This window comes from Nomascus leucogenys, chromosome 10 (assembly GCF_006542625.1).
Source record: "Nomascus leucogenys isolate Asia chromosome 10, Asia_NLE_v1, whole genome shotgun sequence".
NCBI lineage: Eukaryota > Metazoa > Chordata > Mammalia > Primates > Hylobatidae > Nomascus > Nomascus leucogenys.
The window spans coordinates 30,042,882-30,063,059 of record NC_044390.1 but is presented as its reverse complement, the minus strand read 5'-3'; the positions used below and the strand labels follow the sequence as shown (position 1 = coordinate 30,063,059).

Below are 20,178 nucleotides of genomic sequence, written 5' to 3'. Positions count from 1 at the left end.
CAACTTTTACCCTGACACCAAACCAGACAAAACATTACAGGTTAGAAAATTATAGCTCAATGTAGATGCAAAAAATCTTCAACAAAATTATAATCAATTGAATCCAGCAACACATATAAAGAATATTATATCATGGGATTTATCTCAGCAATAAAAAGTTGGATTAGGACTTGAAAATTAATCAACATAATCAGGATCAAAACCGGAAACACCATTAACAGAAAACTCCCCAGAAAATGAAAAATCTGTGAGAAATCTGACTTGGATTGGGGGAATTTAATTGCTGTTTACAATCTGCTGCTCTTAATAGATTTAATGAGAAAAATTATATGATCATCTCAATAGAGTCGTGAAAACCATTTGGTAAAACTCTGCATCAATTCATTTTATTTCATTTTTTTTCCATTTTTTCCTGTAGGTTTTTTTTATAATAGTTTTGGGGAAACAGGTGGTGTTTGGTTGCATGGAAAAGTTATTTTTTTTCAATTTTTAAGTTCTGGGGTACATGTGCAGGATGTGCAGGTTTGTTACACAGGTGAACATATGCCATGGTGGTTTGCTGCACAGATTAACCAATCACCCACGTATTAAGCCCAGCATCTATTAGCTATTCTTCCTGAAGCTCTCTCTCCTCCCACCCCCTTCTGCCTACAGGCCCCAATGTGTGTTGATCCCCCCATGTGTCCATGCGTTCTCATCGTTCAGCTCCCACTTATAAGTGAGAACATGTGGTGTTTGGTTTTCTGTTCCTGCATTAGTTTGCTGAGGATAATAGCTTCCAGCTCCATCCATGTCCCTGCAAAGGACTTGATCTCATTCCTTTTTATGGCTGCATAGTATTCCATGGTGTATATGTAGCACGTATTTTCTTTATCCATTCTATCATTGATGGGCATTTGGGTTGATTCCATGTCTTTGCTATTGTGAATAGTGTGCAGTGAATATATATGTGCATGTATGTTTATAATAGAATGATCTATATTCCTTTGGGTACATACTCAGTAATGGGATTGCTGGGTCAAATGGTATTTCTGACTCTAGATCTTTGAGGAATTGCCACACTGTCCTCCACAATGGGTAAACTAATTTACACTCCAACCAACAATGTAAAAATATTCCTTTTTTTCCTGCAACACTGCCAGCACCTGTTTCTGGACTTTTTAATAATCGCCATTCTGATTGGCCTAAGATGGTATCCAATTGTGGTTTTGATTGCATTTTTCTAATGCTAAGTGATGTTGAGCTTTTTTTTCATTTGTTTTTTGGCCACATGTATGTCTTCTTTTGAGAAGTGTCTGTTCATGTCCTTTGGCCACTTTTTAATGGGGTTGTTCTTTAAATTTATTTAATCTCCTTATAGACTCTGGATATTAGACCTTGGTCAGATGGATAGATTGCTAAAATTTTCTACCATTCTGTAGGTTGTCTGTTCACTCTGATGATACTTTCTTTTGCCATACAGAAGCTCTTTAATTAGATACCATTTGTCCATTTTTGTTTTTGTTGCAATTGCTTTTGATGTTTTCATCATGAAATATTTGCCCGTGCCTATGTCCTGAATGGTATTGCCTAGATTTTTCTTCTAGGGTTTTTATGATTTGGGGTTTTACATTTAAGTCTTTAATCCATCTTGAGCTAATTTTTGGATAAGGTGTAAGGAAGGGGTCCAGTTTCAATTTTCTGCGTATGGCTAGCCAGTACTCCCAGCGGAAAAGTTATTTACTGGTGATTTCTGAGATTTTGGTGCACCCATCGCCCGAGCAGTGCCCAATGTGTAGTCTTTTATCCCTCACTCCACTTCCACTCTTCCCCATGAGTCCCCAAAGTCCATCATTTTTATGTCCTCATAGCTTAGCTCCCACTTAGAAGTGAGAACATACAATGTTTCATTTTCCATTCCTGAGTTACTTCAATTAGAATAATGGTCTCCAACTCCATCCAGGTTGCTGCAAATGCCATTATTTTGTTCCTTTTTATGGCTGAGTCGTATTCCATTATATGTATATATTTTATACACACATATATATAAAATATATATGTATAAATATATATATAATACCACATTTCCTTTATTAACTTATTGATTGATGGGCATTTAGACTGTTTCCATATTTTTAGAATTGCAAATTGTGCTGCTATAAAGATGTGTGTGTTAGTGTCTTTTTCAAAAAATGATTTATTTTCCTCTGTGTAGATTTTTGACAAAGATGCAAAAGTAATTCAGTGGAGCAAGGATAGTCTATTCAAGAAATGGTGTTGAAACACCATTTAATGCCTATAAGAAAAGAAAAAACTTTGACCTAAAGAGCAAAAATCAACCCAAAATGAATCATAAATTTAAATAAAACTATTAGAAGAAAAACAGGAGAAAATCCTCAGGACAGGGCTAGATGAAACTTCCTAATATAATGAATTATTTTGATTTTTATCAAAACCGAAAACTATTTTTAAAAAGTCAACAAATTTGACCTCATCAAAATAAGAAACTTCTACTTTCTAAAGTACCCTGTTAGGAAGATGAGAGGACAAACTATAAGCTAGGAGAAAATATATTCAAACCATATATTTAAGAAAGAACTCCTATCTAGAGAAAGAAGTCTCAAAACTCAACAGTAAAAAAAAATGAAAAAAAATCAATTAGAAAATGAACAGAAGACTAACTGACATTTAGCCACAGAGATATACAGATGGAAAATAAGCACATGAAAACATGTTAAACATCATTAGCTATTAGTGAAATGCAAATTAAAACCACAAGGACATATCACTACACATCAATTAGGAAAGCAAAAATAAAAAATAATGACAATACCAAATACTGGTGAAGACATGGAGAAAATTGATCAGTCATAGTTTTCTGGTGGGAATGCAAAATGGTATAGCCACTCTAGGAAATAGTTCGGCAGTTTCTTACAAAAAAAAAAAAAAAAAAAAAAAACACCTAAACACTAAACATACACTTACATATGACTTAGACTTGCAATTGCACTTCTGGACACTTTTTCCTTTTTCTTTTTTCCTAGAAAAAGGAAAACATTGCTACGTAAAAACCTGCTCACAAATATTTATGGATACTCCCGATTCAATGCTCTTGAGAAACAGGAGTTTAGTGACTCTATACATGTTTGTAATAGCTCAAATTTGTAAACATCCAAATTTCCATCAATAGATGAAAGTTAAACTGTGGTACATCTATACCATGGAATATGACTTGGTCATAAAATGGAACAAACTATCAACACATGGAACATCCCCATGGCTCTCAAAGACATTATGCTGAGTGAAGAGAAGCCAGTCTCAAAATGGATACATACCATAGGATTCTATTTATATAATATTCTTTTTTTTCTTTCTTCCTTTTTCTTTGAAACGGAGTCTCGCTGTGTCGCCTAGGCTGGAGTGCAGTGGCGCAGTCTCGGCTCACTGCAAGCTCCGCCTCCCCTGTTCACGCCATTCTCCTGCCTCAGCCCCCCAAGTAGCTGGGGCTACAGGCGCCCGCCACTACGCCCGGGGAATTATTTGTATTTTTAGTGGAGACGCAGTTTCACCGTGTTAGCCAGGATGGTCTCGATCTCCTGATCTCGTGATCCACCCTCCTCGGCCTCCCAAAGTGCTGGGATACAGGCGTGAGCCACCGCGCCCGGCCTCTTTTTTTTTTTTTTTTTTTTCAGATGGAGTCTCTGTCACCCAGGCTGGAGTGCAATGGCACGGTCTTGGCATACTGCAACCTCCGCCTCCTGGGTTCAAGCAATTCTCCTCCTCATCCTTCTGAATAGTTGGGATTACAAGCACCCGCCACCACACCTGGCTGATTTTTGTATTTTTAGTAGCGATGGGGTTTCACCCTGTTGGCCAGGCTGGATCTCCTGACCTCAGGTGATCCACCCACCTTGGCCTCCCAAAGTGCTGGGATTACAGGCATGAGCCACCACACCTGGCCATCTATTTATACAACATTCTTGAAATAACAAAATTACAGAACTGAAGAACAGATTGATGATTGCCAGGGGTTAAAGATAGTGTGGGTAGTGAGTGGTTGTGACGTAATGGGTTAGCATGAAGGATCCTTGTGGTGTTGAAACAGTGCTGTATCTAGATATTGTGGGAGTGATTACTTCAATTTATACATATGATAAAATCACATAAACCTACACATATACAAAAATAAATGCATGTAAAACTCTTGAAATCTTTAAAAGGTCTGTAGATAATACCAATGTCAATTTCTTATTTTGATATCATAGTATTGTTACAAAAACATTACCATTGGGAAAAGTAGGTGAAGCCTACACAGGACCCCTGTGTATTATTTTTGTAACTTCTTGTGAATTTATAATTAGTTAAAAATAAAAAGATGTTTAAAAATAACCTTGGCAATTATACCTACATTAAGACTGTTGCTTTTGTCATGAGTTGTTTCTGGACTCTGTTCTGTTCCATTGAGCTATTTGTCTACCCTTGTGTCAATATGACAATATCTTAATGTAGCTTTATGATAAATATTGATATCTGGTAGAGAAAGTCTCCAGTTTTATTCTACATTTAAAAGATTGTCTGAGCTTTACTTGGAACATCGCATTTCCACATAAATTTTGTAATCAATTTCCACCCCAAAAAAACTACTTGGAGTTTGATTAGAAATAAAATTATATGTCATAATCAATATTCTTTTGCAATACAGAATATTCTGGTCCATGAACATTTTATATCTCTCCATTTATTTAAGTCTTTTACAATTTATTTCAGTTACGTTTTTGCAGTTTTCAGCATAGAGATCTTGTATATCACTTATTAAATTTATTTATACATATTGGATGTTTTGCAGCTATTCATTTGTAGAATATATATAGATATATAATAGGTTTTTGCATATTTTCCTTGTATCTTTCAACTTTGATAACTTCATTTATTTTTATAGTATTATGTATTAATTTAAATTTTTATGTATCCAGTCATGTAATCTGTGAATGATAGATCCCAATCCTTACATATTTTATATATTTTGTCTTATGTATTTACAACTCGTGTATTTTATTATACTACCTAACTTCTTGTACAATAATGAATAGAAATAACTAGGGCAGATATCTTGTTTCATTCCTAATATTGAGGGAAAGTTTTAATATTTCACCATTTGATAAGATTTTTGTGTGTTTGTAGATTATCTTTATCAAATTAAGGGCATTCTTTCTTTCTATTCCTAGTTTTTTGCCCTTTTTAATTATCAATGAGCATTCATCCTTTAATTGTAAGAAATTAACATGACCTTCTGAATTACTAGACTTTGAATTCTGGCTTATTTTAATCACATTCCGATTTATTTGTTTAGTGACTCTAATGTCCCAGGCCATCTGCTAAGTACTGGTAATATAACAATGAACTGTCATAGAGTGAGTATAAATATTTCTGAAGTAGACCTAAAAAGAAATGACTAACTATGAACATGATAAATACCAAAGAAAAACTACATCTTATTAAAATAATAAATGTAAGCAAAACTTAATTGATTACAATCATTAGAATAATTTAATGCAAATACTTATGCACAATTCAATGTAAATTATTTTTATCTTTCAGATTTGGGATAAAGGTTTAGCAAAGATGGCTAAAGCATGGGCAAACCAGTGCAAATTTGAACATAACGATTGTTTGGATAAATCATATCAATGTTATGCAGCTTTTGAATATGTTGGAGAAAATATCTGGTTAGGTGGAATAAAGTCATTCACACCAAGACTTGCCATTACAGCTTGGTATAATGAAACCCAATTTTATGATTTTGATAGTCTATCATGTTCCAGAGTCTGTGGCCATTATACACAGGTAAATATTTGACATCTTTATTGATTAGTTCTTATTTGTGCACATTTTAACTGCCAGAATTTATTTCTCTGTGTGTAAAGTGCCTTTATTTTTCTGGCTGCCTTTACATTTTTTCCTTTATCATAGGTCTTGAGCAATTTAATAATAATATACCAAAGTTTTCTGTATGTTTCTTGTGCTGCAGTTCACTGGCCTTTTTGAAGTTGTAAGTCTATAACTTAAATCAAATTTAGAAGAATGTTGGCCATTGTTTCCGGAAATACTTCTTTCTCTTACTCTCTCTCTTCCCTTCCCTGGAAGTGGGAAGTTCTCTTCAAGTTACTCATGTAGAAAGCCACTTGAAGTTTTCCCCACGTAAATTGATGCTCTTGTCTTTTTTCTTGGTTTTCTTCTCTCTGTGATTAATTTCAAGTAATTTTATTGCTACATCTTTAAGTTTGCTAATCTATTCTTCTGTAATATTTAGTCTCCTGTTAATCCCATTCAGTTTGTTTTCAATCTTGCACCTTAAAGTTTGTATCTCTACAAGTTTAATATTTTTACTTCTTCAACGAATATACCTAATATGTTTGCTCTTTCATCTAGCTTTTTAAGCATATGAGATAGAGTTGTAATAATTAATATTTTCCCTGCTAGCTCTAGTATCTATGTTAGCTCTGTGTTAGTTTCAATAAATTGATTTTTCTCTTCATTATGAATCAAATTTTCTTCCCTCATATCATGTTGGGTAAATTTTATTATATTCGCAATTTGTACATTTTGCCTTGTTGAGTGCTGGGTTCATCTGTATACTATAAATATTCTTGAGCTGTCTTTTTGGGTACAGCTAAGTTACCTGCAATTTATTTGATCCTCTTTGTTCCTGCTTTTAAAATATGTTAGGTAGAATAAAAGTAGCGTTTAGTCCAGAGCTGATAATGATCTCTCACTACAGAGGCAAGATTCTTCTGCACGCTCTACCTAACACCCTGAGAATTATGAAGTTGTCCAATTCGGAAAGTGGGAATAGGTCCAATTTCTGGCTTTGTGTAAACCTTGCTATTATTTCCTCTAGTTCTTGTAAATGGGTTAGACTAGTTTCTTCACATGCATGTTTTAATTAGTACTTTGCTGAATAGATGATGAGGACCCTCTGCACATTGTCCTAGTGTGTCACTGTACAATTCTCACCTCTTCAGTACTATGCCATCTAAACTTCTGTGTCCTTGGTCTCCCCAAGACTCTCAATCAGACCCTCATAACTATGAGAGTGTATCAAACTTCTCCTGAGCCATAATCTAGAAACTGTCTCCAGGCAATAAACCAGGACAATTATACAGTTTCTATCTTTTTTCTCCAAATCTCAGGGGTATTATGTTGTGTTGCCTAATGTCTTGAAAAACATGACTTCCTATCATTTTCCTAATTTTTAAAATTATTTCAGATAGAAGTGTAAGTGTGTCTAAAATTCACCTTTTTGGCCATACTTTAATCCTAGACATGGTACTGAGCCCCTAGGAAAGCCTGTTTAAGCAATATAAAGAGCTAACCTTCTTCTCTGGACTTACCCATTTGTATAAGTTGAATTAATATATAGGGTCTTAAAGCAACTCGTTCTTATCAGAGGTGCAGTGAACAAATAATAGCAACTTCCATGTTCCCTTTATGTTCACTCTTCGTTCAACAACAGGTTGTTCTAAGTCTAGACACTCTCCAGGACATCAGGGAAGATGTTGGTAAATAATATGGTTTGGATACTACGGGAAAATTGAGAGAATGAATCAGGTGTCAGATGTCCTGATTAACAAAAACATGCAATATCCCTAAGATGATATCAAGGCTGGGTCATAGCTTTTATATATCCTTTGTCTTCTCTTTTGCTGTAAAGTAAAAAAACAAACAAACAAAAAAACAAAACAAAAAAAGCCAGTTCTCAAATGCCCCTTCTCCCTTCGTATTGCTAAATCAGAAAGGGGAGCTTACTCTTTATTGGCTAGTTTATACACAAGGTTAAATAATTAGGAATGGTTATATTCTTATAAAATCAACAACTATATCTTGCTTAATGTTCTAAACAAAATAAGAGAAAATTTTCTTGCATTTATCACCTACTGATATTCATATTAGAGTTACATCCAATGTTCATATTACTATTACATCTAGTTTCTTTAATGAAAGCAATACATCGTAAACCTACATAGTGAATATTTATTCTCATGACTCCAAAAGCCCCAAAAATTCACAATTTAGATAAAATTTAATGATGTAGTTAGTTATTCATAAGCCAAATTGTTAAACATGATTTTTTGGAAATATATATATTTTAGTTGTATTTTTTGTTAATTGTTTAAAACATTCAAAAGGAAAAATGCTCTTTTAATCATCTCACTTTATCTCATTTCATTAAGTGGGAAACTACCTCAGAATTGATCTGTCACTTACTCACCAAAACTACAAAGATGGCTGAAAGCAAAACTCTTTTTTTTTTTCTTTCTTTTTTTTTTTTTTGAGACGGAATCTCACCCTGTAACCCAGACTGGAGTACAGTGGCATGATCTCGGCTCACTGCAACCTCCACTTCCTGAGTTCAAGCAATTCTCCTGCCTCAGCCTCCTGAGTAGCTAGGATTACAGGCACATGCCACCACACTCAGCTAGTTCTTGTATTTTTAGTAGAAACAGGGTTTCGCCATGTTGGCCAGGCTGACCTCGAACTCCTGACCTCGCAATCCGCCCGCCTCGGCCTCCCAAAACTCATTTTTAAGTTATCAGTTCACTTCGATTTTTCTTGCACTTTTGCTGCCTCTCAGGCAAACAAAAAGCTGGTAAAATATATTTTGCAAAACTATTGATTCTGGCTAGAACAAGCCTATGGAAAAAAATTGATAATTCAATTTATGAAATAGGTTAGTACGTTTTGCTAATAAAGTTGTAAAATAAATGAGATCAGAAATCTGTGTTGTTAAAATTTATTCTGTGTCTAAATTCCTTGGATTATTTTTCAAATGGCGTAAACCAGTATTTTTTTCCCTTTTTTGTTTATTTGGAAAATGAAAAAATTTTATTCTATCATTGTCACAAAAAACTAATAATGTTCCTCACCTCTTTACCTATCTCCCATAACTAGTTTTCCATAGAAGTCTTCCTCCTTTTGAATAACTTTGCTATTCTTTGCAACTAGATAAAAATAAAGATTCACCATCCTTACGGCAGGCATCTTTGAAAATCAACTCAATATATTTTTAATTCCTAGCTATGTCTTGTGACTTGACAAAGGTAAGAATATGGTTAAGATTGCAAAATTTAAAATGTAATTTGTAAAATTTTTCTGAGAAAAACAAATAAATGTAAGTTATTGTTTTCATTTATAGTCTGATTTTCATATTTTTTGTATGATATTCCCAGGGATAGAATTAAAATGTATTTCATAAATAATCTAGAAGAAATTATTTTGGCTGTATATTATATTATGAATTTGGTTATATATTATATTATCCTTTTGATTTATGAGAATTACCAGTAAGGAAAAACTAGCTTGGTAGCTCTCATAAAATCAGACATAACAACATAAGAATTTTAATATAAATATAAACATTAGAAAAAATATGTAACTAATAAATATTTATGTACATTATTTTTTGTAGCATGACAAAGATTATACCAATTCTCTAAATGCATTGTTTGCATAGAATTGTTTTCCATATTTTATTTTGACATTCCTTTTCTTTATAGTTAGTTTGGGCCAATTCATTTTATGTCGGTTGTGCAGTTGCAATGTGTCCTAACCTTGGGGAAGCTTCAACTGCAATATTTGTATGCAACTACGGACCTGCGTGAGTTATTTTCTCTTAAAAATATTTTCATTGAAATTAATGTTGATGATGGTTGCCAAATAAGAGGATCTTATACTAGAGACAAGTGCATTTTTGATAAGTAATGACTCCCTCTACAATGCTAATCAAATGAGATAGGTGAAAATAGAAGATGGTGACAATATTGACTTACTTAAAGAAAAACTATACCTGTCATAAGATACTTAAACCTGAGACAGAAAATGATGGAGACTGATAGGTTTAAAAAAAGAGATAATATAAAATACATTGTCACAGTAATACATAAATACTGAAACACAAAAAGGCTGGCAGATGCTTCTCTAATACAATATAAGTGGAATAAGAGAATGATTGAGAATGATTGTAAAAGCACATACTTTTAAGAAAAGAACAACATAACTTTAATTGTCTTGCTGATAATTGCATATCTAAATGAAAATATAGCATAAGCTTAAAGGGAAACTCCAAAAATGAAATTCTAGTCCTCTAATCTCAGTAAATCTATACTAGGAAGAATATAAAAAGTTAATAACCCAGGTCTTCAACAAACATCAATTTAAAAATAAGCAGTAGAAAAGATAAAAACAAAGACAAAGAATAAATATGCAAAACTGATGAAAAGGAGCTGAGATATGCCAAAACTACTAGAGAGAGGCAGAAATGCATATATATCTCTCTGTATTTTCTTCCATGACCTTTCACTTGGAAGCAAAAACAAGAATGATAAATAAAAATTTTTATAGCTTGGGAAAAGTAGAGTTTTTATAGATTCAGAGAAATTATAAAACTACTGACACATTTATTAACATCTTTTCTCTTAAGGAGGCTAATCACAAAATTTGAAACTGAAAGAGAATAATAATAGGGGATGAAGGCTCAAGATTTGATGAAAAAGCAGTTAAGCATCATACTGCTTTGAATAAGTCAGGTTTTGGGGTCCAAATTATGTACGTAACAGCTTTCTTATGGGTCTTGTGAAAGCATACGAGAATATTATTATGTCAACCCTGGCCAAGTGGTAGGGACCAATATACCTTGTCACTTGAAACAAAAGCCATAAAAAGCAAAACAGATGAAGCACATGAAGCAATGGTCTTAAAAACACTGGCTATAATACAAAAAAGGGCTGTGATCTCTGAAAAATAACAACAAAAAAAAGTTAGCCCTATAATTCCCCCAGCTTTCTGTTTCAGTGAGAGCGTTCAGGTCATGGCATACGAAATTACTAAGACAGAGGTTGGCTGGCTCCCTGGGTTGAAGAAATGGAGCTAAAAGTATAGGAATACCAATACAGCTAGAGTTCACAGAAAAGAGTACCAGAGAAAAGAGAACTACACACAGAGAGAACGCTAGAAATCTGCAAAAGATATTCCTTGAGTATTGATTAGCAGAGTATTGATTAGCACATGCACATGAGGAAACAACTTCAGGCCAGGTTAAGAAGCATCTGAAAGAATAAGAGGACACAGTTCTTGGCACTCACACAGGGAGCAGAACTAAACTGCTCCAGACCCACCTAACAATTGGTAATGTAAAATCTGAAAGGATCAAAATGTTCCCATGTAATTTGACTGTATCCCACATAAGAAATGATTGAGAATGATTACAAAAGCACATAATTTTAAGAAAAGAACAACATAACTTTAACAACAACAACAAAAAAACTCAAGGAGGTTTACAGAAATACACAATACCCAGCACCTAACACTTACAATGTCTGGCATCTAATCAGCCATATAAAGAAGGAAAAAAATAAGACATAAGAAGAAGCTGAATCAATAAGTTGAAACGAATGCAGAACTTACACAGATGTTATAATTAAAAGAGAAAGACCTTAAAATGGTTATTATAACTGTATTCTATATTTGTAAATGTTAAGCAAAGATACGAAACATATTAAAAACAGAGGACTACAATGTCTGAGATTTTTTAGAAGTTAAAATTAATGAAATATTAGACATTCCAGAAAAAAAGATTAATGAATTCAAAATCATAACATTAGAAATTATCCAAGACAGTGATTCAGGAGTTCAAGGCTGCAGTGAGCCATGACTGCCTTGAGAAACAGAGCAAGACCCTACCTCTTTAAAAAAAGAAAAGAAAAAAATTATCCAAGATAGAATCCATAGAGGAAAAAATATCCAAAAAGATAAAATGTGTATCAGCTGCAATACAACTTTTAGTGGAAATTGATTTCCTTACATTGGACTCCCTGCTGGCCAGCGGGGCAGGCTGAAGACTGCCTAAGAAGACCAGGTCCCGGCAGGGAGGGGTGCCCACCACCACTGTGGCTCCAGTTGGCCATTTTCCCCTGCTGCTGGTGCCAGCAAGACTGAGTGGTTTGGACCAGGAGAAATTCCCCACAGCACAGCACAGCCACTGTGACAGCTTGTGGCCAGACTGCTTCTTTAAGAGAGACCCTGACACATTCCTTCTTGCCAGGCAGGGCCTCCCTGAGGGATTTTCAGCACCTCCAGCCAGGGGTTTATGGACAGATCTCTGATTTCCCTGAGAGGAGCCCCTAGGAGGAGGGGCAGCCACAGTATCATGGGCTGCAATCCTATCCTTTTCTGCCGGCAAGCTCTGAGGAGTCTGGGTAGTCTGGACAAGGGAAATTCCTGCTTATTTAAGTGGGTCCCTTATCCTATTTCCCCTGACTGGGTGAGATCTCCCAACAGGGGTCTCCAGGCACTGCAAACAGGAACATTCTGGAGGGCATCAGGTCAATGGCCCTCTGGGACAGAGAGCCCAGTGGAAGGATCAGGCTGCCATCTTCGCTGTTCTGTCACCTCCACTGGTGATACTTCCAGGTATCAGAGGGACCCAGGTGAACAGGAGTAGGCCCCCAGCAAACCACAGCAGCCCTAGGGAAGAGGGGCCTTACTGCTAAAAGAACAAACAGAAAGCAACAACAGCATCAATAAAAAAAGACCACAAAAACCCCACCCAAAGGTCAGCAGATTCAAAGATCAAAGGCAGATAAACCCTTGAAGATGAGAAAGAATCAACGCAAAAACGCTGAAAACTCAAAAAGCCAGAGTGCATCTTCAGCTGCAAATGATCACAACACATCTCCAGCAAGGGCACAGAACTGGGATGAGGCTGAGATGGATAAATTGACAGAAATAGGGTTCAGAAGATGCATAATAATGAACTTCACTGAGCTAAAGGAGTATGTTCTAACACACTGCAAAGAAGCTAAGAACCATGATAAAATATTACAGGAGCTCTTAACCAGAATAACCAGTTTAGAGAGGAACATAAATGAACTGATGGAGCTGTAAAACACAACACAAGAACTTCACAAAGCAATCACAAGTATCCATATCCAAACAGACCAAGTGGCAGAAAGGATATCAGAGCTTGAAGACTATCTTGCTGAAACAAGGCAGGCAGACAAGATTAGAGAAAAAAGGAACAAACAAAACCTGTGAGAACTATGAGATTATGTAAGATTGAACCTATGACTGATTGGGTTACCTGAAATAAATGGGGAGAATGAACCGAGTTGGAAAACACACTTCAGGATATCATCCAGGAGAACTTCCTCAACCTAGCAAGAAAGGTCAACATTCAAATTCAGGAAATCCAGAGAACCCCCGTAAGATACTCTATGAGAAGATCAACCGCAAGACACATAATCCTCAGATTCTCCAAGGTCAAACTGAAAGAGACAATGTTAAGGACAGCCAGAGAGAAAGGCCAGGCCACCTACAAAGGGAAGCCCATCAGACTGACAGCAGACCTCTCAGCAGAAACCCTAAAAACCAGAAGAGATTGGGAACAATATTTAACATTCTGGTTTTTTTTTTTTTTTTGAGATGGAGTCCCACTCTGTCACCCAAGGTGGAGTGTACTGGTGTGATCTTGACTTACTACCACCTCTGCCTCCTAGGTTCAAGTGATTCTCCTGCCTCAGCCTCCTGAGTAGCCGGGATTAGAGGTGCTCCCCACCACACCTGGCTAAGTAGAGATGGGGTTTTGCCATGTTGGCCAGCCTGGTCTCGAACTCTTGACCTCAGGTGATCCACCCTCCTTGGCCTCCCAAAGTGCTGGGATTACAGGCATGAGCCATCGTGCTGGCCCAATATTTAACATTCTTAAAGAAAAAAATTTTCAATCTAGAATTTCATATCCAGCCTTCATAAGCGAAGGAGAAATTAGATTTTTTTTCAGACAAGCAAATGCTGAGGGAATTCATCACCACCAGGCCTGCCTTGCAAGAGCTCCTGAAGGAAGCACTAAATATGGAAAGGAAAAATGGTTACCAGTCACTACAAAAAACACGCTGAAGTACACAAACCAACAACACTATGAACAACTATATAAATAAGTCTGCAAAATAACCAGCTAGCATCATGATGACAGGATCAAATTCACATATAACTATTCTAAAGTTAAATGTAAATGGCCTAAAGGCCCCATATAAAAGACACAGAATGGTAAGCTGGATAAAGAGCCAACATCCATCAGTGAGCTGCATTCAAGAGACTCATCTCACGTGCAAAAATATATATAGACTCAAAGGAACAGAGGAAAATTTACCAAGCAAATGGAAAACAGAAAAAAGCAGAGGTTGAAATCCTAGTTTCTGATAAAACAAACTTTAAACCAACAAAGATCAAAAAAGACAAAGAAGGGCATTACATAATGGCAAAGGAATCAATTCAACAAGAAGAGCTAGCTATCCTAAATATATATGCACCCAATACAGGAGCACCCAGATTCATAAAACAAGTTCTTAGAGACCTACAAAGAGACTTAGACTCCCACACAATAATTGTGGGAGATTTTAACACCCCACTGTCAATATTAGCCAGATGATAGAGACAGAATATTAACAAAGATATCCTGAAGTTGAACTTAGCTCTGGATCAAGTGGACCTGACAGATGTCTGCAGAACTCTGCACCCCAAAACAACAGAATATACATTCTTCTCAGTGCCACAAGGCACTTACTCTAAAACTGCACATAATTGGAAGTAAATCACTCCTCAGCAAATGCAAAATAACTGAAATCATAAGTCTCTCAGAACAAAATACAATCAAATTAGAACTCAAGATTAAGAAACGCTCAAAACCACACAACTACATGGAAATTGAACAACCTGCTGTTGAATGACTCCTGGGTAAATAATGAAATTAAGGCAGAAATCAAGAAGTTCTTAGAAACTAATGAGAACAATGAAATAACACACTAGAATCTGTGGGACGCAGCTAAAGCAGTGTTAAGAGGTAAATTTATAGTGCTAAACGCTCACATCAAAAAGCTAGAAAGATCCCAAATTGACATCCTAACATCATAACTAAAGGAACTAGAGAACCAACAGCAAACAAACCCCAAAGCTAGCAGAAGACAAGAAAAAGCCAAGATCAGAGTGAAACTAAAGGTGACACAAACATGAAAAACCCTTCAAAAAAATCAATGAATCCAGGAGCTGGCTTTTTGAAAAGATTAATAAAACAGATAGACTGCTAATTAAATAGAATAATAAAAAAGAGAGAAGAATCAAATAGACACAATAAAAAATGAAAAAGGGGTATCACCACTGACCCCACAGAAATACAAACAACCGTCAGAGAATACTATAAACACCTCTGTGCAAATCACTTGGAAAATCTAGAAGAAATGGATAAATTCCTGTAAACATATGCCCTCCCAAGACTGAACCAGGAAGAAGTTGAATCCCTGAATAGACCAATAACAAGTTCTGAAATGGAGGCAGTAATGAACAGCCTATCAACCAAAAACAGCACAGGACCAGACAGATTTACAGCTGAATTCTACCAGAAAAACAAAGAGTAGCTGATACCCTTTCTTCTGAAAATATTCCAAACAACCGAAAAGGAGTGACTCCTCCCTAACTCATTTTATGAAACCAGCATCATCCTGATACCAAAACCTGGCAAAGAAACAACAACAAAAAAACTTCAGGTCCATATCCCTGATAAACACCAATGCAAAAATTCTCAATAAAATACTGGCAAACCAAATCCAGCAGCACATCAAAAAGCTTATCCATCACAATCAAGTTGGCTTCATCCCCAGGATGCAAGTCTGGTTCAACATATGCAAATCAATAAATGTAATTCATTATATCATCAGAACTAAAGACAAAAACCACATGATTATCTCAATAGATGCCAAAAGGCCTTCAATAAAATTCAACATTCCTTTACGTTAAAAACTCCTCTCAATAAACTAGGAATTGAAGGAGCATACTTCAAAAAAATAACAGCCATTTATGAGAAACCCATGGCCAATATCATACTGAATGGGCAAAAGCTGGATGCATTCCCCTTGAAAACCAGTATAAGACAAAAATGTCCTCTCTCACCATTTCTATTCAACATAGTATTGGAAGTTCCCAGAACAATCAGGGAAGAGAAAAAAAGGGGGGAGTATTCAAATAGGAAAAGAGGAAGTCAAATTGTCTTTGTCTTTGTTTGCAGATGATATGATCCTATATCTAGAAAACCCCATTTTCTCATCCCAAAAGCTTTTTAAGCTGATAAGCAACTTTGGCAGTCTCAGGATACAAAATCAATATACAAAAGTCACAAGCATTCCTGTACACCAACAACAGACAAGCAGAAAGTCAAATCATGAATAAATTCCCATTCACAATTGCTAGAAAGAGAATAAGATACCTAGAAATACAGCTAACAAAAAAAGTGAAGGACTTCTTCAAGGAGAACTACAAACCACTGCTCAAGGAAATTAGAGAAGACACAAACAAATGAAAAAACATTCCATGTTCATGGATAGTAAGAATCAATATCGTGAAAATGGCCATACTGCCCAAAGTAATTTATAGATTCAATGCTATTCACATTAAACTCATTGACATTCTTCACAGAATTAGAAAAAACTATTTTAAAATTCATATGGAACCAAAAAAGAGTTTGTGTAGCCAAGACATCCAAAGCAGAAAAGAACAAAGCTGGAGGAATCAGACTACCTGACTTAAAACTATACTACAAGGCTACAGTAACTAAAACAGCATGGTACTGGTACAAAAACAGACACACAGACCAATGGAACAGAATAGAGAACTCAGAAATAAGACCACACATCTATAATCATCTAGTCTTTGACAAACCTGACACAAAGAAGCAATGAGGAAAGGACTCCCTATTTAATACATGGTGCGGGGAGAACAGGCTAGCCATATGCAGAGAATTGAAACTGCACAACTTCCTTACACATTATACAAGAATTAGCTCAAGATGGATTAAAGGCTTAAATGTAAAACCCAAAACTATAAAAACCCTAGAAGAAAATCTAGGTGATACTATTCAGGACATAGGCATGGGCAAACATTTCATGACAAAAACATCAAAAGCAATTGCAACAAAAGCAAAAATGGATAAATGGGATCAATTAAACTAAAGAACTTCTACACAGCAAAAGAAACTATCATCAGAGTAAACAAGCAACCTACAGAGTGGGAGAAAATTTTAGCAATCTATCCATCTGACAAAGGTCTAATATCCAGAATCTACAAGGAACTTAAGTAAATTTATAAAACAAAAAATTATTCAAAAATGAGAAAAGACATGAACAGACACTTCTCAAAATAAAACATTTATGCAGCCAATAAACTACAAAACACAGCTCAACATCATTGGTCATTAGAGAAATGCAAATCAAAATCACAATTAGATAACATCTCATGCCAGTCAGAATGGCAATTATTAAAAAGTCCAGAAACAACAAATGCTGGTGAGGTTGTGGAGAAATAGGAACGTTTTTACACTGTTGGTGGGAATGTACACTGCACAGTAGTCAAACCATTGTGGAAGACAGTGTGGTAATTCCTGAAAGATCTAGAACCAGAAATCCCATTTGACCCAGCAATCCCATTGCTAGGTATATACCCCAAAAATATAAATTATTCTATTACAAAGATGCATGCACATGTATGTTCAGCGCAGCACTATTTACAATAGCAAAGACATGGAATCAACCTAAATGCCCATCAATTATAGACTGGATAAAGAAAATGTGGTACATATACACCATGGAACAGTATGCAGCCATAAAAAGGAATGAGATCATGTCATTTGCAGGGACATGGATGGAGCTAGAAGCTATTATTCTCAGCAAACTAATGCAGGAACAGAAAAACCAAACACCACATGTTCTCACTTACAAATGGGAGCTGAACAGTGGGAATATATGGCCACACAAAGGCTAACAACACACACCGGGGCCTGTTGGGGGTAGGGTGGGGAGAGGGAGAGCATCAGCAAAAATAGCTAATGCATGCTGGGCTTAATACCTGGATGACGGGTTGATCTGTGCAGCCAACCACAATGGCACACATTTACCTATGTAACAAAGCTGCCCATCCTGCATTTGTACCATGGAACTTAAAATAAAAACAAAAATATAATTTAAAAAAAGAAAAAGAAGAGAGATGACAGCAGATTTTTCACTAGACATAATGCAAGAGAAAAGACAGCAATATCTTTAAAAACAAAAGCAAAATAAAACTGTCAACTGAAAATTCTATACACAGAAAGTCTTTTAAAAATAAAGGTTAAATATGTTTATAGATGATTGAGATGATAAGTTTGTGGATAAATACATAAGATGTTTTCTTATTTAATTCTCTTTCAAAGATAATTATTTAATCAAAATAAATGTATTGTGATATTGTATATGTAAAATTGAACCACCTTGAAGTTCTTTTAATCTATGTGAAGTGCCATAATCTAACTTGACCGTGATAAGTAAAAGATGCACACTATAAATTCTAAAGTAACCACTAAAATTAAGCAAAACAAAGAGTAATTGCAAATAAGCCAACAAAGCAGGTAAAATGGAATTTTTAAAAGATATTTAATTAACCCAAAGAAAGGCAAAAAGAAAGGAAAAGGGAAACAGAAAACAGATGAAGCAGATAAAATGAATAAGATGATAGCCTCAAACCTATCAATAATTATGGTAAATTTAAATGGTATAAATGCCCCAAATTAAAAAAGAGAGATTGCACAATTGGCTAAGAAATTGAAAATCAGCTTTATGCTGCCTATGACAAACTTTAGGATTCTTTTTTTTACTTTGAATATAAAGGCACAAATAGACTAGAAGCAAAAGAATGGAAAAAGGTTTACAATGCTAACATCAGTCAAAGAAGGCTACAGGGCTGGGCATGGCAGCAGACACATAATCCCAACTACTCAAGAGGCTGATGTGGGAGAATCATTTGAGGCAAGAAATTCAAGACCAGCCCTAGCAGCAGAGTGAGACTGCATCTATAGAAAAATTTTTTAAAAAATTACTTTGGCATGGTGGCACATGCCTATAGTTCAGTTACTAAAACAAATAAGTTTAGCAATCTTTCAGGATAAAAATATACAAAAATTAATTACATGTCTGTATACTTTAAATATATATTACATATATAACATATATATGGTTTAAATATATATAATATAGATAATATATTGTGTGTAATATATTATATATGGTTTAAAAAATATGGTTCATAATATATATATATTGTGTTGTGTGTGTGTGTAAGTATATATATATTAGCTTACAGACTGCATAAAATAGATAAAACATAAAAATATAGAAAAACAGACCACAGGACAGATTTGACCTCTGGGCCATACTGTGCTGACTGCTACTCTATAGAAAATCCACTGGAATCTACCAAAACTCAACTAAAACAAATAAGTTTAGCAATCTTTTAGGATACAAAATAAGTATACAAAAATTAATTACATGTCTGTATACTAACACTTAAAAATCAGAAATTGGAGGAGGGAGCCAAGATGGCCCAATAGGAACAGCTCCAGACTACAGCTCCCAGTGTGAGGGACGCAGAAGATGGGTGATTTCTGCATTTCCATCTGAGGTACCGGGTTCATCTCACTAGGGAGTGCCAGACAGTGGGCGCACCGTGCGCAAGCCAAAGTAGGGCGAGGCATTGCCTCACTCAGGAAGCGCAAGGGGTCAGGGAGTTCCCTTTCCTAGTCAAAGAAAGGGGTGACAGACGGCACCTGGAAAATCAGGTCACTCCCACCCTAATACTGCACTTCTCCAATGAGCTTAAAAAACAGCACACCAGGAGATTATATCCCACACCTGCCTCGGAGGGTCCTATGCCCATGGAGTCTCACTGACTGCCAGCACAGCAGTCTGAGATCAAACTGCAAGGCGGCAGTGAGTCTGGGGGAGGGGCACCCACCACTGCCCAGGCTTGCTCAGGTAAATAAAGCAGCCTGGAAGCTCGAACTGGGTGGAGCCCACCACAAAACAAAGAGGCCTGCCTGCCTCTGTAGGCTTCACCTCTGGGGGCAGGGTACAGACAAACAAAAAGACAGCAGTAACCTCTGCAGACTTAAATGTCCCTGTCTGACAGCTTTGAAGAGAGTAGTGGTTCTCCCAACATGCAGTTGGAGATCTGAGAACGGGCAGACTGCCTCCTCAAGTGGGTCCCTGACCCCTGAACCCCAAGCAGCCTAACTGGGAGGCACCCCAAAGTAGGGGCAGACTGACACCTCACACGGCCAGGTACTCCTCTAAG

The 20,178-nt window shown here is 36.0% G+C and overlaps 2 protein-coding genes across 3 annotated transcripts in view; one reads left to right on the top strand and one right to left on the bottom strand.

Annotated features, from left to right (window-relative positions):
* CAPS2 (calcyphosine 2) overlaps nt 1–20,178 on the bottom strand; it is a 115,165-nt gene that overhangs the window by 60,407 nt on the left and 34,580 nt on the right. The window lies entirely within an intron of this gene.
* The window catches only part of GLIPR1L1 (GLIPR1 like 1), a 40,679-nt gene that overhangs the window by 3,467 nt on the left and 17,034 nt on the right, over nt 1–20,178 (top strand). For both annotated transcript variants that reach the window (XM_003259559.4, XM_003259560.4), the window contains exons 2-3: nt 5,578–5,823; nt 9,534–9,634. In XM_003259559.4, the coding sequence (XP_003259607.1) occupies nt 5,578–5,823; nt 9,534–9,634 (347 nt within the window). The remainder of the gene's footprint in view (nt 1–5,577; nt 5,824–9,533; nt 9,635–20,178) is intronic.